At 42.1% G+C, this 19,755-nt stretch overlaps 2 protein-coding genes and 1 non-coding gene across 4 annotated transcripts; 2 read left to right on the top strand and 1 right to left on the bottom strand.

Moving 5' to 3' along the window:
• Nucleotides 1-601: 601 nt before the first annotated feature.
• LOC143285695 (uncharacterized) lies at nt 602-9,434 on the bottom strand. Its single transcript, XM_076593096.1, has 4 exons — nt 9,179-9,434; nt 6,437-6,559; nt 5,180-5,292; nt 602-1,267 (listed from the first exon to the last, which is right to left on the bottom strand). The coding sequence occupies exons 1-4, from the start codon at nt 9,309-9,311 to the stop codon at nt 1,022-1,024; spliced, it is 615 nt and encodes a 204-aa protein (XP_076449211.1). The 5' UTR covers nt 9,312-9,434; the 3' UTR covers nt 602-1,021.
• LOC143286252 (5S ribosomal RNA) lies at nt 8,864-8,982 on the top strand. Its single transcript, XR_013055814.1, has one exon. It is a non-coding gene; the product is annotated as a 5S ribosomal RNA (ribosomal RNA).
• A 2,372-nt stretch (nt 9,435-11,806) lies between the features above and the next one.
• LOC143285696 (peptide methionine sulfoxide reductase-like) lies at nt 11,807-19,092 on the top strand. 2 transcript variants are annotated; one of them, XR_013055715.1, is made up of 6 exons: nt 11,807-11,985; nt 13,840-13,988; nt 14,722-14,973; nt 16,298-16,442; nt 18,541-18,679; nt 18,778-19,092. XR_013055715.1 is itself a non-coding variant. In XM_076593097.1 (5 exons), exons 2-5 carry the CDS (start codon nt 13,930-13,932, stop codon nt 18,604-18,606), a joined length of 522 nt encoding a protein of 173 aa, XP_076449212.1. In that variant the 5' UTR covers nt 11,808-11,985; nt 13,840-13,929; the 3' UTR covers nt 18,607-19,092. The 2 variants fall into 2 exon arrangements, 1 of the variants encoding a protein (XP_076449212.1); XM_076593097.1 differs by having other exon boundaries at nt 11,808-11,985; nt 18,541-19,092.
• Nucleotides 19,093-19,755: the final 663 nt, after the last annotated feature.

Below are 19,755 nucleotides of genomic sequence, written 5' to 3' on the forward strand. Positions count from 1 at the left end.
GTGTGAGTGTGAGTGTGTGTGTGAATGAGTGGGCAGGGGAATGAGGCGGGGGAATTAAAATGGGCGTTTGTGTGTGTGCATGGATGTATGTAGGGAGAGGGTGGGGGATACACCTAGGCGAGCATGTGTGTGCGTTACAATATTTTTTGAGATAATGATATTAATGAAATTTAGTAAATTGATTTGTTAAATATGTTCTTTTTAAATATCCTTTTCTTTTTTTTTTTTTTCTTTTTTTCCTCAAATCAGAATTTCCTTGTGTTGCTCAGTTAATATTTTATTCAAATGGTTGCGAAAATGTCAGTACAACAAACAGTTAATCTGACAATAAACGGTTTCAGTCGGTCAGTCAAAGGGAAAAAGAAAAGGGAGGAAAATACATGGATCCAACACACTGATCAGAACTTGAGAGCCAACCACAGGCTGCTGGAATGAAAGAGATCAGGAAAAAAAAAGAAAAAAAAGTGAAGATAAATATTTTAAAAAGTCAACTATCTTATCAATAGCTTCTCCCTTTGGTGTTCAGAAATATCTTGGGCCTTGTCAGTTTCAAGGTTAAAACTTAAAAAGTTTATGAAGTTCGATGTGCAGTGCATTTGCGTGTTTTTTTTTTTGTTTTTGTTTTTTTACCACACATCTCCAACCATTGCTGTCAGTGTCACATTAAGTTCTTTAGAATCACAGGTGGAGCTTAGGCAGCCATAGTCTGCTTTCTGGGGACATCATATCAAAAAAAAAAAAAAAAAAAAAAAAAGTCATGTATCATGTGCTTATAATGGAACATGGCTTTCTTTCATGATTCATGTATATCGATATATATTTCATATATTCTGTTTGCTCTCTGTAAGCAAAAACATAAATTATGTACAGAAATTCTTTCTCCACTGCCCACACTTGCAATGCACACAAACACACACACACAAACACACACAAAGCCAATAACAAGAAGCAACCACCATCTTGCACACACTCAAACACAACATTCCCCCCTCCCCTCCAAAACCCCAACCTTCACAATCTCTCACGCTGGGCTGTCCCTGGGAGGAGCGTTCTTTCTAAACGTCTTGGAATTGGCCCCAAAGGACGAAAAAGTCATTGGGCGACAGCGGTTGATGCCCAGAAAATCGGCAGACACCGCCCGTCGAAGGTTGGGGGGCTCTGGCATCAGTTCCTGGCTGACCAGGAGATTCTCCTCACTCTGTGCCAGTATGTGCAGTGCTGCGTCGTAGTTGGGTGGCGGGGTGGTGGGCTCTTCGGACGTTGAAAGCTGTGTGTGACAGAATCCAACATGTTGACTGAGCGATATGTTTTTGATGAATGAATGAATTGACAGCTGTGTGTGTGACAAAATCGAATGTTATCGACTGAGCGATATGTTTTTTGATGATGATGAATGATGAATGAATGACACGGATACTTATACAGTGCCTATCCTCGGTCAGAGACCGAGTTCTAACCGCTTATACAAACACAGTGTCATTTGCGTAACAGGCTGCTAGCCTGGGTAGAGCTGACTGACGGTCGCTCATCATTCGTTTCCTGTGTCATTCAATCAGATTTCAGGCATGCACACATACACCCTCAGACATGTTTTCGTTTTCTGTTTCATGGTGGTGTCAAAACATGTGGAGGAGGAGGAGGAGAAATTTTGTTTAACCCTTTGAGCCCTGACCACCGCTTTACCGGTGGCAGAGAAAAATGACATAATGCCGGGCCACCGACTGAGTGGTGCGTAAACACTTGAAGCGTGCAGAGTCTCAACCTGGCCCGTCAGGGCAGAAATCAGGGACAAAACATGCGAGAAAACAACTTTACACAACGCAGCAAGTAATTGATATGCTTGATGATTTATTGGAAGTAGAGTATGACAATGATTACTCTGATAGTGAGGTGGAATTTGAATTGGATGATTTTGCTACAGATAGTGATGTTGAAAATGAATCTGAGCATGCAGAATCAGTTGATCAAAGGAGGCGTGTCAGGTTGAGACTCTGCACACTTCATGGTAGAAATCGATCTTTTTTATCCAAAGCACAGGCACAAAACACAGTGAGGGGGCGTGGTAATGTTGGTACTGCGTTCGCTGGCATCGGAATATTACGGCTTTTCTGATTGGCTCTTCAATATAAGTCAACCAATAGCAAAACACAACACAAGTGTTTACGCACTGCTCAACCGGTGGCCAGGCATTATGCCACCCCTCCCCACCACTGGTAAAGTGGTGGTCAGGGCTCAAAGGGTTAAGGTTCCGTCAAACATGCTGTTACTGGTGATTGTAGACATTTTGTTTTAGTACTGATTTTTACATTTGAGTGTGATCGTTTTGTTTTTTTTCTCAAGGCCTGACAAAGCGCGTTGGGTTACGCTGCTGGTCAGGCATCTGCTTGGCAGATGTGGTGTAGCGTATATGGATTTGACCAAACGCAGTGACGCCTCCTTGAGCTACTGATACTGATAGTGATCACATTTTCAGTCTTCTCTGTGTAAAACATAATATATACAGCACAAGCACTGAAAAGTTACATTGGCAAATACACTGGACAAAAATACATTATATTTTTTGTTCTATTAAGGCACACTTTTCAGAATACTGTACAACATCAAACTGCAAGGTTCTGATGACCGATGTACTTACTACACACTCTTGCTCTGTTTGTGGGGTCATGTATGATAGTCAGTCGTGTCCGACTATGACCATCAGAACAGCAGGGGAGGCAACTGCTGTTCCGACTATTTGGGCTAGAATTTGATTATAGTGGAGAGTGTCTTGCCCAAGTTACATCCCCACTCTCTCGGCCAAGAGGGTTTTAGGACAGTCGGCGTTGGGATGGTTCCCAAAGGCCAACTAGCCCACAAGGCTGCAGCACTAAGAGCCAGTGCAATTTTCCCTCCTAGTTTGAGAGTCATAGTCCTTCACAAAAAGACTAAGCTGTAAATGGTTTCCCACTGACTGGAGAAACCACTGATAATACAGCTCTCACTTTGCTGTTGGCCCAAATGTAAACTAATGTCAATCTGTGATATAAGCCAAGTGTTGGGCCTATTGTGGAGTCACTAGATAGATAAACTGTGAGGTTTTGATTGGATGCCGTTCTTTCTCTGTCTCTGGACCTTGCATTTGGAATGAACTTCCTCTTTCGCTTCGTTGGGTCTCCGCGCTCAGCTCTTTCAAGGCTGGCCTTAAAATCCACCTCTTCACAAGATAGCCTCCCTCACCTGCCTCTTCCTTGTCTTCAGTTTCCTCTTCAGTTTTAGAGTTATGCATGCATGTGAATGACTGGTGTGAAAGTGCTTTGATCTGTCTCTGCACAAGATTCTGCACTGCATAAATATTATTATTATTATTAATATTATTATTACTAATGTACTTACTACACGCTCTATTTGTGTGGTCAGTGGCTACATAAAACTGTGGGGTTTTGATGACTGCTGTACTTACTACACGCTCTGTTTGTGGCGTAGGTGGTTAGATAAGATAAATCTTTGTGCTTTTGATGACTGCTGTGCTTACTACACGCTCTATTTGTGGCGTAGGTGGTTAGATAAGATAAATCTTTGTGGTTTTGATGACTGCTATACTTACTACACGCTCTGTTTGTGGCGTAGGTGGTTAGATAAGATAAATCTTTGTGCTTTTGATGACTGCTGTGCTTACTACACGCTCTATTTGTGGCGTAGGTGGTTAGATAAATCTGTGTGATTCTGATGACTGCTGTGCTTACTACACGCTCTATTTGTGGCGTAGGTGGTTAGATAAATCTGTGTGATTCTGATGACTGCTGTGCTTACTACACGCTCTGTTTGTGGAGTAGGTGGTTAGATAAATCTTTGTGGTTTTGATGACTGCTATACTTACTACACGCTCTGTTTGTGAAGTCAGTGGATAGATAAATCTGTGTGCTTTTGATGACTGCTGTTCTTACCACACGTTCTATTTGTGGGGTAGGTGGTTAGATAAGATAAATCTTTGTGCTTTTGATGACTGCTGTGCTTACTACACGCTCTATTTGTGGCGTAGGTGGTTAGATAAGATAAATCTTTGTGGTTTTGATGACTGCTATACTTACTACATGCTCTATTTGTGGCATAGGTGGTTAGATAAGATAAATCTTTGTGGTTTTGATGACTGCTATACTTACTACACGCTCTATTTGTGGCATAGGTGGATAGATAAATCTGTGTGATTCTGATGACTGCTGTGCTTACTACACGCTCTGTTTGTGGCATAGGTGGATAGATAAATCTGTGTGATTCTGATGACTGCTGTGCTTACTACACGCTCTGTTTGTGGAGTAGGTGGTTAGATAAATCTGTGTGCTTTTGATGACTGCTGTGCTTACTACACGCTCTATTTGTGGAGTAGGTGGTTAGATAAATCTTTGTGGTTTTGATGACTGCTATACTTACTACACGCTCTGTTTGTGAAGTCTGTGGATAGATAAATCTGTGTGCTTCTGATGACTGCTGTTCTTACCACACGTTCTATTTGTGGGGTAGGTGGTTAGATAAGATAAATCTGTGTGATTCTGATGACTGCTGTGCTTACTACACGCTCTGTTTGTGGAGTAGGTGGTTAGATAAATCTGTGTGGTTTTGATGACTGCTGTGCTTACTACACGCTCTATTTGTGGCGTAGGTGGTTAGATAAGATAAATCTGTGTGATTCTGATGACTGCTGTGCTTACTACACGCTCTATTTGTGGCGTAGGTGGTTAGATAAGATAAATCTTTGTGGTTTTGATGACTGCTGTGCTTACTACACGCTCTATTTGTGGCGTAGGTGGTTAGATAAGATAAATATTTGTGGTTTTGATGACTGCTGTACTTACTACACGCTCTATTTGTGGGGTAGGTGGTTAGATAAGATAAATCTTTGTGGTTTTGATGACTGCTGTGCTTACTACACGCTCTATTTGTGGCGTAGGTGGTTAGATAAGATAAATATTTGTGGTTTTGATGACTGCTATACTTACTACACGCTCTGTTTGTGAAGTCAGTGGATAGATAAATCTGTGTGCTTTTGATGACTGCTGTTCTTACCACACGTTCTATTTGTGGGGTAGGTGGTTAGATAAGATAAATCTTTGTGCTTTTGATGACTGCTGTGCTTACTACACGCTCTATTTGTGGAGTCAGTGGATAGATAAATCTCTATGGGTTTGATGACTGCTATACTTACTACATGCTCTATTTGTGGAGTCGGTGGATAGAGCAACACGTCCACAGCCTCGTCGTACGCTGGTGGCGGTGTCAACAACAGCTCAGGATGGTTGGGTTCTTCTACGCTCGTCCCTGCAAAAAAAGATAACATCGCTGAATGTAAGAACTGGGTGACAGGCGCAATATACGCGAGTGGGCTTTTACGTGTATGACCGTTTTTACCCCGCCATGTAGGCAGCCATACTCCGTTTTCAGGGGTGTGCATGCTGGGTATGTTCTTGTTTCCATAACCCACCGAACGCTGACATGGATTACAGGATCTTTAACGTGCGTATTTGATCTTCTGCTTGCGTATACGCACGAAGGGGGTTCAGGCACTAAGCAGGTCTGCACATATGTTGACCTGGGAGATGGTAAAAATCTCCACCCTTTACCCACCAGGCGCCGTCACCGTGATTCGAACCCGGGACCCTCAGATTGACAGTCCAACGCTTTAACCCCTCGGCTATTGCGCCCGTCCTTGAACCCACTCAAATGTTATCAGCACTTCTTCAAATTATAATATATATATCATCATGTTGATTATGAATGTCGGGTTCCCTGTCAAACAAACCTCAGCTTAAAATGTCTGTACAGCAAAATTTGATGGCTGCTGCTCATTTAAGTGACTCCTCCACAGTTTGATGACATCTTGATGCAAACAACTACATCAGGGTGGTCACATGGAATCATTTTGTTTACACAACTTGTTCATCAGAGACAAGAGCTCTCAACATGCACACACACACGCACACACACACACACACACACGCACGCGCATGCGCATGCGCACACACACACATACACACACAAACCACAACACAAAAAACAGAAAAGAGAACACACACACACACACACACCACACACACACACAAACCACCACACACACAGAAACACACACACACACCACACACACACACACTAGCACAAACACACACATACACGCACACCACACACCACACACATACCCCCCCCTCCCTGCCCCCCCACCCCCTCCCTACACACAAACACACACCTACACACACCTACACACACACACAAACCATCACACACACACACACACACACACACACAAACCACCACACACACACCTACACACACACACACACACACACACCTACACACACACGCACACACACAAACCACCACACACACACACGCACACACACATACACACACCACACACAAACACACACACATACCTACACACACACACACACACACACACAACTCTCACCCTGCTGCTCAGAACTTGAGCGGCGTTGCTGGATGCAGTACAGGAAGATGAGGAGGAGAAATATCGCCATAGCAACGCCAATCATCACCAGGATCGTTTCTTGACTTAACAGCTCCTCTTCCGCTGTCCAGACATCATCCATCCAGAATTATTCTCCTTAAATCACTGTATCAGGGTGATCACATGGAATCATTTTGTTTACACAACTTGTTAATCAAAGACAAGAGCTCTCAACATGTACACACACACACACACACACACACACACACACGCACGCGCACGCACACACACACACACACAAACCACAACATACAAAACAGAAAAGAGAACAAACACACACACACACTAGCACACACACACACACACACACACACACACACACACACACACAAACCACCAGACACAACACACACACATCAACAACTAATACAATACTAAGAAATGCCACAAAAAACAACATACTAATTGCACTCAAGCAATTACTAAACATAAATATTTTGTTACCAAAATACATCAAACACAAGAAAACAAAGTATACATCAAAATACAGACATTCAAATGGGTGATCCTCAGATGAATACTATGTATCATGATTTCACATTTGTCGTTGGCATGGTGGCAAAACATCTAAAAAAACAAAAACAAAAAACAAAAAAAACCAACAGATAAGCTTGAGCTCCTAGCTTTAATTCTTAACTCACTCAGTACGGCCAGTCCTCTCTTCTCCTCTACACAGACCCCTCGGATGTCCAGTGGGTGTCTCAATGACCCAACCTTTAGCTTCCGTCGTCAGAATTGTGGTATTCTTTGTCAACATTCACCTCTTCAGTATAAGAGCGTTCCGCTTGCAATATTTTGATGGTGGTAATTGGGGTGAAACGCTGTTAACGTCGTCTCTTTCGCCGTTCGTATGAAGAGAGTTAAAAAGATGCAAAGGATTCTCCTTCCTGTCACCGCTATTGAGATGTGGTTTAGATGCCTGTCTTTCTGATGAGGAAGACAAAAATCTGACATGCAACATGCATTCAATGCTTGAGTACAAATCAAAGAACCCACAACAGCAAACAAGCTGTTCCCAGAAAAGTAATGGCAACTCAAATCTCCTGTTGCAGTAACTATCACTGTAACAGACTACGCAAACAAAACAGAGGAGGAAGGTTGCACAGTTGTTAACTCACTCGGGACGACAAATTTTCTCCCTTGCTTTTCCCCACAGACGGCCCATTTGTAAGGGTTTGGAAAAACAATTACAACAAATACAAAATACAGAGTAAGAAAATGAAACTTTCAGAACTGGTTTATTACGTGTTGAGCTATTACATATTAAAAAAAAAAAAATCAAATTTCTCATCTTATTTTTACAGTTTTGCCATATGTAGAAAATACTGCCAATTTTTCATCCAGAATCACCATACCCATGCTCACTTTCTAAATTAAATTAACTATCTTCTTCATCATCATCTACCTCTTCAATGTCCGACCCTTCAGTTTGTAGCATTTCAAGTGCTTCAGCAACCCTAAAATGTTGCTGTCACTGCCTTATTCGCTCCACAATATTTTGAGAAGAGCCCGCTTTGCTAACAAGCTGGCACACGAGCAGACAACCGGTCAGCGTGTGTGCGAGACGGGCCACACATGGCAGGCTGGCCAATCATACCATTCGATTGTGGAGTGACCCAGAATAGCACACTCTGCTTGGCTAATCACAAAATCACGTGTACTGTGCGTGATGGATTTTTATTTCTTGGAAAATGCTATTCCATTCCATCGTCTGAAACCGAATACATTTTATGTAGGAATGCTCACGCATTCCTTCGTCCGGAGAGAGTTAACTCTCTCCATACAAATGGCGAAAGAGACGACGTTAACAGCGTTTCATCCCAATTACCATCATCAAAATATTGCAAGCGGAACGCTCTTATACTGAAGAGGTGAATGTTGACAAAGAAATACGACAATTCTGACGACGGAAGCTAAAGGTTGGGTCATTCAGACACCCACTGGACATCTGAGGGGTCTGTGTAGAGGAGAAGAGAGGACTGGCCGTACTGAGTGAGTTAAGACGCTTATCTACCAATACAGTGTCTTTGAGGTTCGATTCCCACTCTCGCCCTTTCTCCCAAGTCTGACTGGAAAATCGAACTGAGTGTCTAGTCACTGAGATGAGATAATAATCCAAGGTCCAGAGTGGTGCAGGCATTTGCCACACTGAAAACCATGGCAACTGAAGTGGTGTCCTCTGGCAAAATTCTATAGAAGAAATCCACTCAGATAGGTACACATGCACCCACTCAAGACCTGACTAAGACTGCTGGTTTATGCAGCTGATCTGGGCATCTGCCTAGCAGATGTGGCGTAACATGGATTTGTAGGAATGCAGTGCTGCCTCCTTGAGAAACTGAAACTGACTGCAACAAAATAAACTTCGCCAACGGCCATACCACGTTGAAACCACCGGTTCTCGTCCTATCACCGAAGTTAAGCAACGTCTGGCCCGGTTAGTACTTGGATGGATGACCGCCTGGGAACACCGGGTGCTGTTGGCAACCTTTACTAAAGGCCTGACTAAGCGCGTTGGGCTACACCGCTGGTCAGGCATCTGCTTGGCAGATGTGGTGTAGCGTATATGGATTTGTCCGAACGCAGTGACGCCTCCTTGAGCTACTGAAACTGAAAACTTTAATTTATGAGGAACCTGACAGCACACCTTTTCTTTCCCACCCTCGCCCCCAAAACACTTACGACACAGTTCTGTACGCAGCATACAGGACCCGTCCTCACACCGCCTCTGATTATCCCCCGGACAGCTTTCTGTGTCCCCGTCTTTCTTCTCCAGGGTCTCCAGATGCCTGGACTCCAAGCTGGCTTGGGCCATCTTCACTTCCTCCGCTCTCCTCTTGCTGATCAATCCTCTCTCTGCTGTCAGTGTGGTGGGGGTAAATGGAGATTTAGCATCATGCCTTGATGAAGGGGCAGCAACTTTTTGTGATCCTCACCTGTTTCCTGTGGTGTGTATTAAATAAAGCAACTGCAGTTATCCATCAAATCTTCATAATATATAGAATAGAACAGAATATGTCTTTATTACCAAGTGTACCGGTGTCACAAGGGATATTGAGGGGAATGGTACATGACAAGGTTCGAACATAAATTGAAAATCATACACAAACACAGATACAGTAGAAATTAGGATACATTTGTATACAAGAGTATATCAAAATAAAAAAACTTGTGCATACTCACACATGCACGCACTGCACACACACACACTCTCTCTCTCTCTCTCACACATGCTTGAACAGAATCCGTATATTACATGTGGATGGGGCTGATGACTAGATCTTCCTGGATTTGTTAGAGAGACAGGGCATTGACTGCTTTGGGGAAAAAGCTATTGGCGAAGTGATTGGTTTTCGTCCTTATTTTTCTGTACTGTCGACCAGAGGGGAGCAGCTCGAAAATCCCAAAAGCTGGATGTGATTCATCCTGGCTGATTCAGTGATTGATTTTTTTTTTTTTTTTTTTTTTTTAGTATCCGCTTATCTTCTGAAGAAGGTAGATCAGCCCCGGTAATCTTGGTGACAGTTTTTATGATTCTGTTAAGGGCTGCAACTTCTGCCTTGGAAATGTTTCCATACCTAACAGTTATAGCGAAGGTTAGCACACTTTCAATGACTGCTCGGTAGAAATCAACCATGATTTCTTTTTTAATTCCATATGTGGCACACTGGTGTTAACCTGTGAGTGTCAAAAAAGAAAAAAGAAAAATAAGCAGCCATAAACTTCGACTTTGTTTCATTGTAATTGAATTGGTTAAACTAACAACATTGGTTGACTGGCACAGAAATGAAGAGGGACTGAATGCAAGAGAGATTAAATGTTTGTGTGTGCACACGCAGGCCAGCCTTTAGACACAGTACCTGTGATTAAGAGCTGATTCAATATCTTCTGAAATGATGAAATTGAGAAGCAAGAGCACAGCCCTGAAAGTGAGTGAAGAGGGGGGGGAGAGTGGATGAAGATGTTATTTCACAATCACCTGCAGTTGGCAGACCATGGGAGTCATGGCATCAATGTTAGCAATAGCCGAGTGGTTTAAGCGTTGACTTTCAATATGAGGGTCCCAGGTTCAAATCACGGTAACGGCGCCTGGTGGGAAAAGGGTGGAGATTTTTCCGATCTCCCAGGTCAACATATGTGCAGACCTGCCAGTGCCTGAACCCCCCTCCATGTGTATACGCACGCAGAAGATCAAATACGCACGTTAAAGATCCTGTAATCCATGTCAGCGTTCGGTGGGTTATGGAAACAAGAACATACCCAGCATGCACACCCCTGAAAACGGAGTATGGCTGCCTACATGGCGGGGTAAAAACGGTCATACACGTAAAAGCCCACTTGTGTGCATACGAGTGAATGCAGAAGAAGAAGAACTGGCATCAATGTTAGCAACCCCCCATCCCTGATCCCATTCCTCCACCGCCTCCTAACTCCCATTTGAAATGTTCATAAATTCTTTTTGTATAGTTTTATTTGGTTGCTTTTTGTTGTTGTTTTTAATTCTTTTTATTTAATAATTTTCTTTACTGCATGAAGAGGAAAAAAAAAAGTCCTGAACCAACACAAAATGATAACCTAAGGGCAGTTTTTTACACAGTTGTCAGCAACAACAGAAAAAGCAAACCTTTGTATTGAGCCAGTTTCTCCCTTTGCTTGTTTGCCGTGTGTGTGTGTGTGTGTGTGTGTGTGTGTGTGTGTGTGTGTGTTTAAAGCACCTTCTCAATTGTAAACATTACTAGATATGTGTGTGTGTGTGTGTGTGTGTGTGTGTGTGTGTGTGTGTGCGTGCGTGTCTATTCTTCCTGTTTCGACCATCGGTCATCGCCGACCTTTACTGACATTTTAGGGGGCCGCACATCGCTTGGTGCGCGCGCGCACGTGTGTGTGTGTGTGCGTCTTCTCAATTGTAAACATAATTACGATCTTCAATCACATCACTGCAGACGAAACACAATGTACGACCAAGCAGGTGCCCAACAATTTGACAGTCATTCAGTTTCCTGACATGACAGAAAAGTCCATTTCCCTGCTGTATATTACCCTTTTACGCTATTTTATTGGGGTTATAGGTTAGTTTCTGGCTTGAGAAGAAGTAAGAAATACAAACTTGTGATTTTATTTCACCTTCGTTACACCTTACCTTTAATGCGGAAATCCGTATCGGATGTGGAAGGGAGCGTCTAAAAGCCCAAATCATAATAAAGTTCTACGAAGTGTTCTTTTAGTTTGTTTGTTTATCTTTTGAAACTGAAACCAGACACCGTTATTTCAGTCATACCTTTTTGAAGAATAGTTAACGTTTGATATAAGTATCATATATATAGATAGAGTATGAATGTCATTCAGAGTTATGTCTGCACTCCAGGGGTACAGATGTACCAATGCAAGATGCTGAATCATTTTGTTGCGAAACATTGGCAGCATACGTTTACATTTGGTTCCTGTGCAGCAGTGACAGATTTCCAAGACAGTCTGATTACCCGAAAAAGGTAAAACATAACTCGAGCTAGTCTATATTTTTTTCATCAACAAGGGATGTTTTCTGTGCACAGTCTATGTTTTTTTTGTTCTGAGATTGTCCTTTCGTATAACACATAGTGCACACACTGACCCACATTTCTTCTTCAGTGTTGAGGGCCCACAATCAAACTTGATTATTCTGGCACCTATAACTGGGGGGTTCGTAGCAGATAAATCTGGGCACTGGACACACTGAGTTCAGTTTTAAGTCGTGATGATCATGATGGTGGGGTGGGTGGGGGTGGGGGCTGGGGGGGGGGGGGGATGAGGCTGTAGCTTTGTGTGGTTCTCAACTGCACGCGCGCACATACGCAATCGCAAACACATTCACGCACGAGCATACACAGACACGTCTACATTCATGTGGACACACACTCGCACCTGCAAGCATGTTAACACACACACACACACACACACACACAGTAATACAAACACTGTAACACACAAAGAAACAAACCAGTCTTGTGAAGTAAGACATTACACAGGTACATAACAAACATAGGATAGTCAGTCATGTCTGACTGTGATAGTCAGAACGGCAGAGGAGGCAACTGCTGCCCCAACTATCTGGGCTAGATTAACAAATAGTAAAGAGTGGTAACTCTCTCCATTCACAAGGTACACAACTTCAAGTCAGTGCTGCTTACGCTACCGATTCAGCTAGCACACAGGTAAATAAAAGGTACATTGGAACAAACCCAGACACTTCCTCAAAAAAGGAAGCGCTGGGCCTGTCCTTATGCCGATCATTTGACATGTGCACACAACAGCAGCTGAACCTTGTGAATGGAGAGAGTTACCACTCTTTACTATTTGTTAATCATTTCATCTCCTGGCCTCATTATTTGTTAATTATCTGGGCTAGAATTTGATAATAGTATTACACCCCCGCTCTTACGACCAAGAGGGTGTTTTGACAATCAACGTTCAGGATGGTTCCCAAAGGCCAACTTGTCCCCGAGGCTGCAGCACAAAAAGCCTGTGCAATTTTGCCTCTTGTAGATAGAATGGTAAATAAAAACTCATCTGAATGATGAATTATGTACCAGCCATGCAGATAACAGTATGTATTTGAGATATTTGAAATACCTTTTCCTCTGATGCTTTAATTGGGTTTTTTTTTTATGGATCAACAGCAAAGTGAGATCAATGGTTTATCCACTGCAATGGGAAGTCATTTAAGTTTAGTCTTTTGTGAAGGACTATGACTCTGAAATTAGGAGGCAAGATTGCACTTGTGGTTCTTACTGCTGCAGCCATGGGGGATAATTGGCCTTTGGGAACCATCCCAACGCTGACTGTCCTGAAACCCTCTTGGCTAAGAGAGTGGGGATGTAACTTGGGCATCCTCTGTTGTCCTGGTGGTCACAGTCAGACACAACTGACTATCACACATATGGATCTTCTTCTTCTTCTTCATTTATGGGCTGGAACTCCCACGTTCACTTGTATGTACACAAGTGGGCTTTTACTTGTATGACTGTTTTTACCCCGCCATGTAGGCAGCCATACTCCGTTTTCAGGGGTGTGCATGCTGGGTACATTCATGTTTCCATAACCCACCAAACGCTGACATGGATTACAGGATCTTTAACGTGAGTATTTGATCTTCTGCTTGTGTATACACATGAAAAGGGTTTAGGCAAATGCAGGTCTGCACATATGTTGACCTGGGAGATCAGAAAAATCTCCACCCTTTACCCACCAAGCGCCGTTACTGAGATTCGAACTTGGTACCCTCAGATTGAAAGACCAACGCTTTAACCACTCGGCTGTTGCACCCGTCCGCTCTGTTGGATAAAGCTCTGTGTTTTTGTTTTCAGGAGGGGGGCATTATGCGGCTGAAACGTGCTACCTTTGCCCTGAGCTGATTCTGGTTCCCGGAGGCACAGTTTGGCTGTGTCCCCGGGGTGATGAGAACCAAAGTTGGGTATACAGGGGGAACTACAGTCAGCCCCACGTATAGAAACCTGTAAGTCGCTAACACTGTTCAGCCATACAGTAACTATATCATGCTTTCTTCTTCTTCTTCGTTCGTGGGCTGCAACTCCCACTTTCACTTGTATGTACGCAAGTGGGCTTTTTCATGTATGACCATTTCTACCCCGCCATGAAGGCAGCCATACTCCGCTTTCGTGGGTGTGCATGCTGGGTATATTCTTGTTTCCATAACCCACCAAACGCTGACATGGATTATGGGATCTTTAACGTGTGTATTTGATCTTCTGCTTGTGTAACACAGGAAGGGGGTTCAGGCACTAGCAGGTCTGCACATATATGTTGACCTGGGAGATCGGGAAAATCTCCACCCTTTACCTACCAGGCACCATCACCAAGACTGAAACTCAGGACCCTTAGATTAAAAGTCCAGTGCTTTAACCACTCAACTATTGGCAGGCGCCCATTGTATCATGAATGTTTGGAGTTTTTTGTGCACATGTACATGTGTGATAGTTTATGTGTGTGTAATGCATGTGCTTGCGAAGTGTGTATCTGGTGTGTGTGTGACTACGCATCACTATGTGTGTGTGTGTGTGTGTGTGTGTTGGTTTTCTCATCATATTCTGAAAGGAGAGTTTGATCCAGCTTTATTTCTTTGTGTGTGTGTGTTGTTGTTGTTGTTGTTGTTGTTGTTTTGTTGTTCTACCTTCCTTCAGTCTGTCATACTTTACCTGCAATGTATTTGTTTCTTTGTGCCAACCAAGGGGTGACCACACTGAAAGCATTCATCTTGAGTTCGACCCTGAACTTGTCTCCTATGAAGATCTCCTGTGGATGTTCTGGAAAGGTCATGATCCCACCACCTCTCACAAACGCCAGTACATGTCAGCCATTTTTTACCATGATGAAGAGCAGCGCCATCTCGCAGAGAAGACCCGAGATGAGCTCCAGAAGTCGATAGCTCGACCAGTTGTCACTGTCATTTCCCAAGCCAGCACCTTCTATGATGCAGAAGAGTGAGTGAAGAAAGACCTGTTTAATCAAGTAATCCACGTGTGTGGGGTGGGTGGGGGTGGGGATGGGGGGTGCAGGTGTGTGCTGATTATCTGGTTGCGGTTTTCCACAATTTATCTTTATTCTTATCTTATCTGTCTATTATAATCAGTGTGCAGTATAGTAGGCTATGTTTATAATTATATTCAAATAATGTTTCTTAATTCTTTCTGTTTTTACATTAAGAATACTAGTTATTACCTGCAGTGTGTGGATGTATGTATGAAACGGTGTATGTGATATTTTTTACATTTGTATCTTCGTAGAAGCTGTTGTTGACTTTTACAGTTATGGTCCCCATGTTGTTTACTTGTCTATGTTGTGATAATGCACCTGACCAAATTTCTCCAGTTGGAGATAATAAAGTTATTCTTATCTCATCTTATCTTAAAGAATCTGTTTGATAAGAAGGCTGTAGGAAGTGAGGCATGCGGTGTGTGTGTTGTTCATCGATTCTATATTTTTTTCACTGAGAGTGATATTAGATTAACTCACTCAGTACAGCCAGTCCTCTCTTCCCCTCTACACAGACCCCTCGGATGTCCAGTGGGTGTCTGAATGACCCAACCTTTAGCTTCCGTCGTCAGAACTGTGGTATTCTTTGTCAACATTCACCTCTTCAGTATAAGAGCGTTCTGCTTGTAATATTTTGATGATGGTAATTGGGATGAAACGCTGTTAACGTCGTCTCTTTCGCCGTTCGTGTGGAGAGAGTTAAAACAAAAAGATGAAGGAAAAACAACAGAAGGGGAGGGGGTGGGGATTAGAGGTCTGAAGGGCAGTGGTGATATAATGAACTGGATATGGGAGAAAGTGGTATATGTGGGTGTGGGTGTGTGTGTATTGTGCAGTATTATTCATGTAATTAATAAAATGCAGTACTGTTCATGTGATTTTTTAATATGCAATATTGTTCATGTCATTAATGATGTGCAGTGTCATTTCTGTAGTAATCAATAATGTGCAGCATGGTTCCTGTAATTACCGTTATGATAAGTAGTGTTGTTCCTGTAATTAATAATGTGCAGTATCATTTCTGTAATTGATGATGGTCCATGTAATTACTAGTTTGCACCATTGTTCCTATAATCAATTGAGTGCAATATTTTTCTTGTAATTAATAACACGGAATATTGTTTCTGTAATTGATAACGTGCACTATTGTTTCTGTAATCAATGATGTGCAAAAAATTCTCCCTGCTATCAGTAATGTATAATATTGTTTCTGTAATGAATAATGTGCACTTTTGCTGCTTGGATTACCCATGTGCTGTGATGTTCCACCAGTTACCATCAGAAGTACATGCTGCGTCAAGACAGACAACTCTTGGCAGCCCTAAAACTGACAGACGCAGAACTGATTAGATCCACTACTGCTGCCAAACTGAATGGCTACGTCAGAGGTTTTGGCACCCTGGAGTCCTTTGAAAATGTGAGTAGAACACACACACACACACACACACACACACATTAAAATAACTTTCTGTTGGGTACCTTCGCACTGTGGAATATCTTCAAATGAGTGGGTAGACCAAGCAGCTAGAAGAGCAGCACGTAATTTCGAAGGCGCAGTACAACTTGACATCCAGTTAGATCTGCATGAATGCACTAGTTGTATAGAAAATGTATCTAGAAATCGATTTCAAAAATTACTTATAGATTCAAATAATCAATATTACCAATGTTGTGTAAACACAAAGAATGCAGCTAATCCCAAACATTTTCTAAATTCAACACCAGCAGCACATTCAAGACAAGTTACAAGTCTAATGTATAGAATTCATTTAAATGCCTTTCGTACAAAATTTTAAATCACTGGTATGAACTGATGATAACCATTCACACAGCACATAATTTTATACAGTACTAATGGAAACTGTCACTTGAACTTGAATCATAGTTTATGTATTATATATTTTATTGTTTAGAGGTGAGTTAAGTTTTTTCTGACGTTCGAAGACTCGTTTCCAAAGTTGTATTTCTAATATCAAAGTATATTCCACAAGAGATAGTGACAAGTCAGATGCTGTTGAAGAGCGTCCATTTTGTTTTGTTTTTGTACAGACTGAATTTCTTAAATAGTTTAAAAAATTGCCTTGTCTGTAATGACAAAAGGGCTCATAGTCAGTAAATCCTTCATTCATCAATAACTGTTTACATTTTCAAATCTTCTGATGACAACAGAAAGTGAACTCAAACACAACACAGCGCTTTTTGTGTACATAGCTGTCAGCAAACAACATGTATTGTGCATGACTGATCTGGTGAAACATACTTGCGAATGTGATAATAAAAGTGAAATTCAGTAGACACTTATTTAACTTTTTGTATTTAACTTACATCAGGTACTCACCATCAGAATGGAACTGTGACCTATCAAATAAATGATATTCTCCCTCTCCCTCCCTCCCCTCTCTCTCTCCCCATCTATGTATAGAAATAAAAATTTGCATGTTTGTTGCATATGTGTTATGCATGTGTGTGCGTGTGTATGTGTGAATGTGTGTCTGCATGTTTTACATTTATTTGCTTATTTATCGTCATTTTTGTCTTTGTGTGTGTGTGTGTGTGTGCGCGCGCGCTTAGAGAGTTGACTTCATCAAGATTTTGTGCCTTATAAATATTATTATCAGTAGTAGTTGTATTTTTATGTATTTATCTTTTTGGTCAGGCATCTGCTTGGCAGATGTGGTGTAGCGTACATGTATATGGATTTGACCGAACGCAGTGACGCCTTCTTGAGCTACTGATACTGATACTGGTCTTGTGCATGGCAAGGACACATTAATCACATATTTGAAGGATAGGGTCAGCCAGTAAAACTGTCACCCTGTGTTAGAAATGGAGATGATTGTTAACAGAGTTGGCCATCTCTTATTGTGAATGGGTAAAAAGGAATGGGAAGTCGACTTGATTGATTGATATGGATATTTATATAGCGCCTATCCTCGGTCGGAGACCAAGCTCTAAGCACTTTACACACACGGATTTATTTACAGAATAGGCTGCCTACCTGGGTAGAGCTGAGTGATGGCTGCCATTGGGCGCTCATCATTCGTTTCTTGTGTCATTCAATCAGATTTTAGGCACGCACACCTACACACTGAGACAAACATGTAACATTTAACATTTTACGTGCATGACTGTTTTGTTTATTTACCCCGCCATGTGCTTGATGCAGGCAGCCATACTCCGTTTTCGGGGGTGTGCATGCGGATTAACGTGTGTATTTGATCTTCTGCGTGCGTATACACATGAAGGGGGTTCAGGCACTAGCAGGTCTGCACATATGTTGACCTGGGAGATAGGAAAAATCTTCACTCTTTTCCCGGCACCAGGCGCCACTGTGATTTGAACACAGGACCCTCAGATTGAAAGTCCAATGCTTGAACCACTCGGCTATTGCGTCCATAACACTGTAACAATGCCTGGGAGTGGAATGGTGGTTGTGGCGTGTTTCATACAAGGCCTGTGGTAATCAGTGTGCCATATCTCTTTGGGGTTGGGTTTGTTTGTTTTGTTTTTTTCAGGATCAAAAGGACTTTGCCCTTCCAGCCTCCATGCTGAATCAAGTGAAGAGGAAACTGCAGCACTAAGTGACTGGAAACGATTTTTGTAGACCCACCAATGCTCTTGACGTAGAGGATTTGATCTGGGACAGTTATGTTCACACACACACACACACACACACACACACACACACACACACACACACCTATACACACACACCTATACACACATATATATATACACACACACTCACCTGAACACACACACACACACACACACACACACACACACCATAACAGCTTTTCGTAACATTGACCAGATTCAAAATCATTTCTTAATACAATTCGATCACGAACAAGAAGATACAAGAAGATCAAAACATTTATGAGTACTTTCTAACTGATGTTCGTATTTAAAAACAAACAAACATGTGATGCTATGTCCGATAACAGAATCATTATTGTTCAGTGATGCTTTATGAAGGTATTTGGTTCAAGTTTAGGATACCAAAGACTGGATGTTTGTGACTGTACTTGCATGCGCTGGCAATATATATTTTGTTGCGAACGTAATATATTGTTGGCAGCTCTTACTTTGGTGAGAGAAAGTGAAAGAAAAAGAGTGCGAAAAATGTGGCAGAATTTAAATTTCCAATGAGATAAATTTCGGTGATGTGTACTTCCATCATCTCTCTCTCTCTCACACACACACAGAGCAACACACACATACACACACTGACACCCATAGACATAATCACACACACACACACACACACACACACACACACACACACAATCATACACACACACACTCTCTCTCTCTCTCTCCCTGTGAAACTGTCACTTACATTGCAAACATTCAGTAAAGCGTAAATAAACAAACGAAGAAGGTAGTTAATGTGTTGGATAATAATATGGTATCAAAGAAACAAATTTATAATTGATAACACAGGGTGGACAGTAAAGACAAATAAAGAGTCGATTATGAGCAAGTCCGTATTATGAAGATGAAAAAAAAACTTACATGAATGCAGGCAAGAAACACACTTGTCGTGTGAAATTTTGTGTTATGAATAAAGCTATGATAAATTTGTCACAGGTTTTCCACAGATTGGAAAACGTAGAGAAAAGTGAAGGGCCTTCTTCTTCTTCTTCTGTGTTCACTCGTATGCACACGAGTGGGCTTTTACGTGTATGACCGTTTTTACCCCGCCATGTAGGCAGCCATACTCCGTT

This window comes from Babylonia areolata, chromosome 9 (genome assembly GCF_041734735.1).
Source record: "Babylonia areolata isolate BAREFJ2019XMU chromosome 9, ASM4173473v1, whole genome shotgun sequence".
Classification (NCBI taxonomy): domain Eukaryota; kingdom Metazoa; phylum Mollusca; class Gastropoda; order Neogastropoda; family Buccinidae; genus Babylonia; species Babylonia areolata.

Bases quoted from the DNA above. Each gene is read 5' to 3' on its own strand.
- LOC143285695 (XM_076593096.1), bottom strand. From the start codon at position 9,311: ATGGCCCAAGCCAGCTTGGAGTCCAGGCATCTGGAGACCCTGGAGAAG. The intron at 5,293-6,436 runs GTGAGAGTTGTG...CTTTTTTTGCAG, and splicing joins CTCAAGTTCTGAGCAGCAGG to GGACGAGCGTAGAAGAACCC. The intron at 1,268-5,179 runs GTAAGTATAGCA...TGTCACACACAG, and splicing joins CTCCACAAATAGAGCATGTA to CTTTCAACGTCCGAAGAGCC.
- LOC143285696 (XM_076593097.1), top strand. From the start codon at position 13,930: ATGAGAACCAAAGTTGGGTATACAGGGGGAACTACAGTCAGCCCCACG. The intron at 13,989-14,721 runs GTAAGTCGCTAA...GTGCCAACCAAG, and splicing joins AGCCCCACGTATAGAAACCT to GGGTGACCACACTGAAAGCA. The intron at 16,443-18,540 runs GTGAGTAGAACA...TGTTTTTTTCAG, and splicing joins CCCTGGAGTCCTTTGAAAAT to GATCAAAAGGACTTTGCCCT.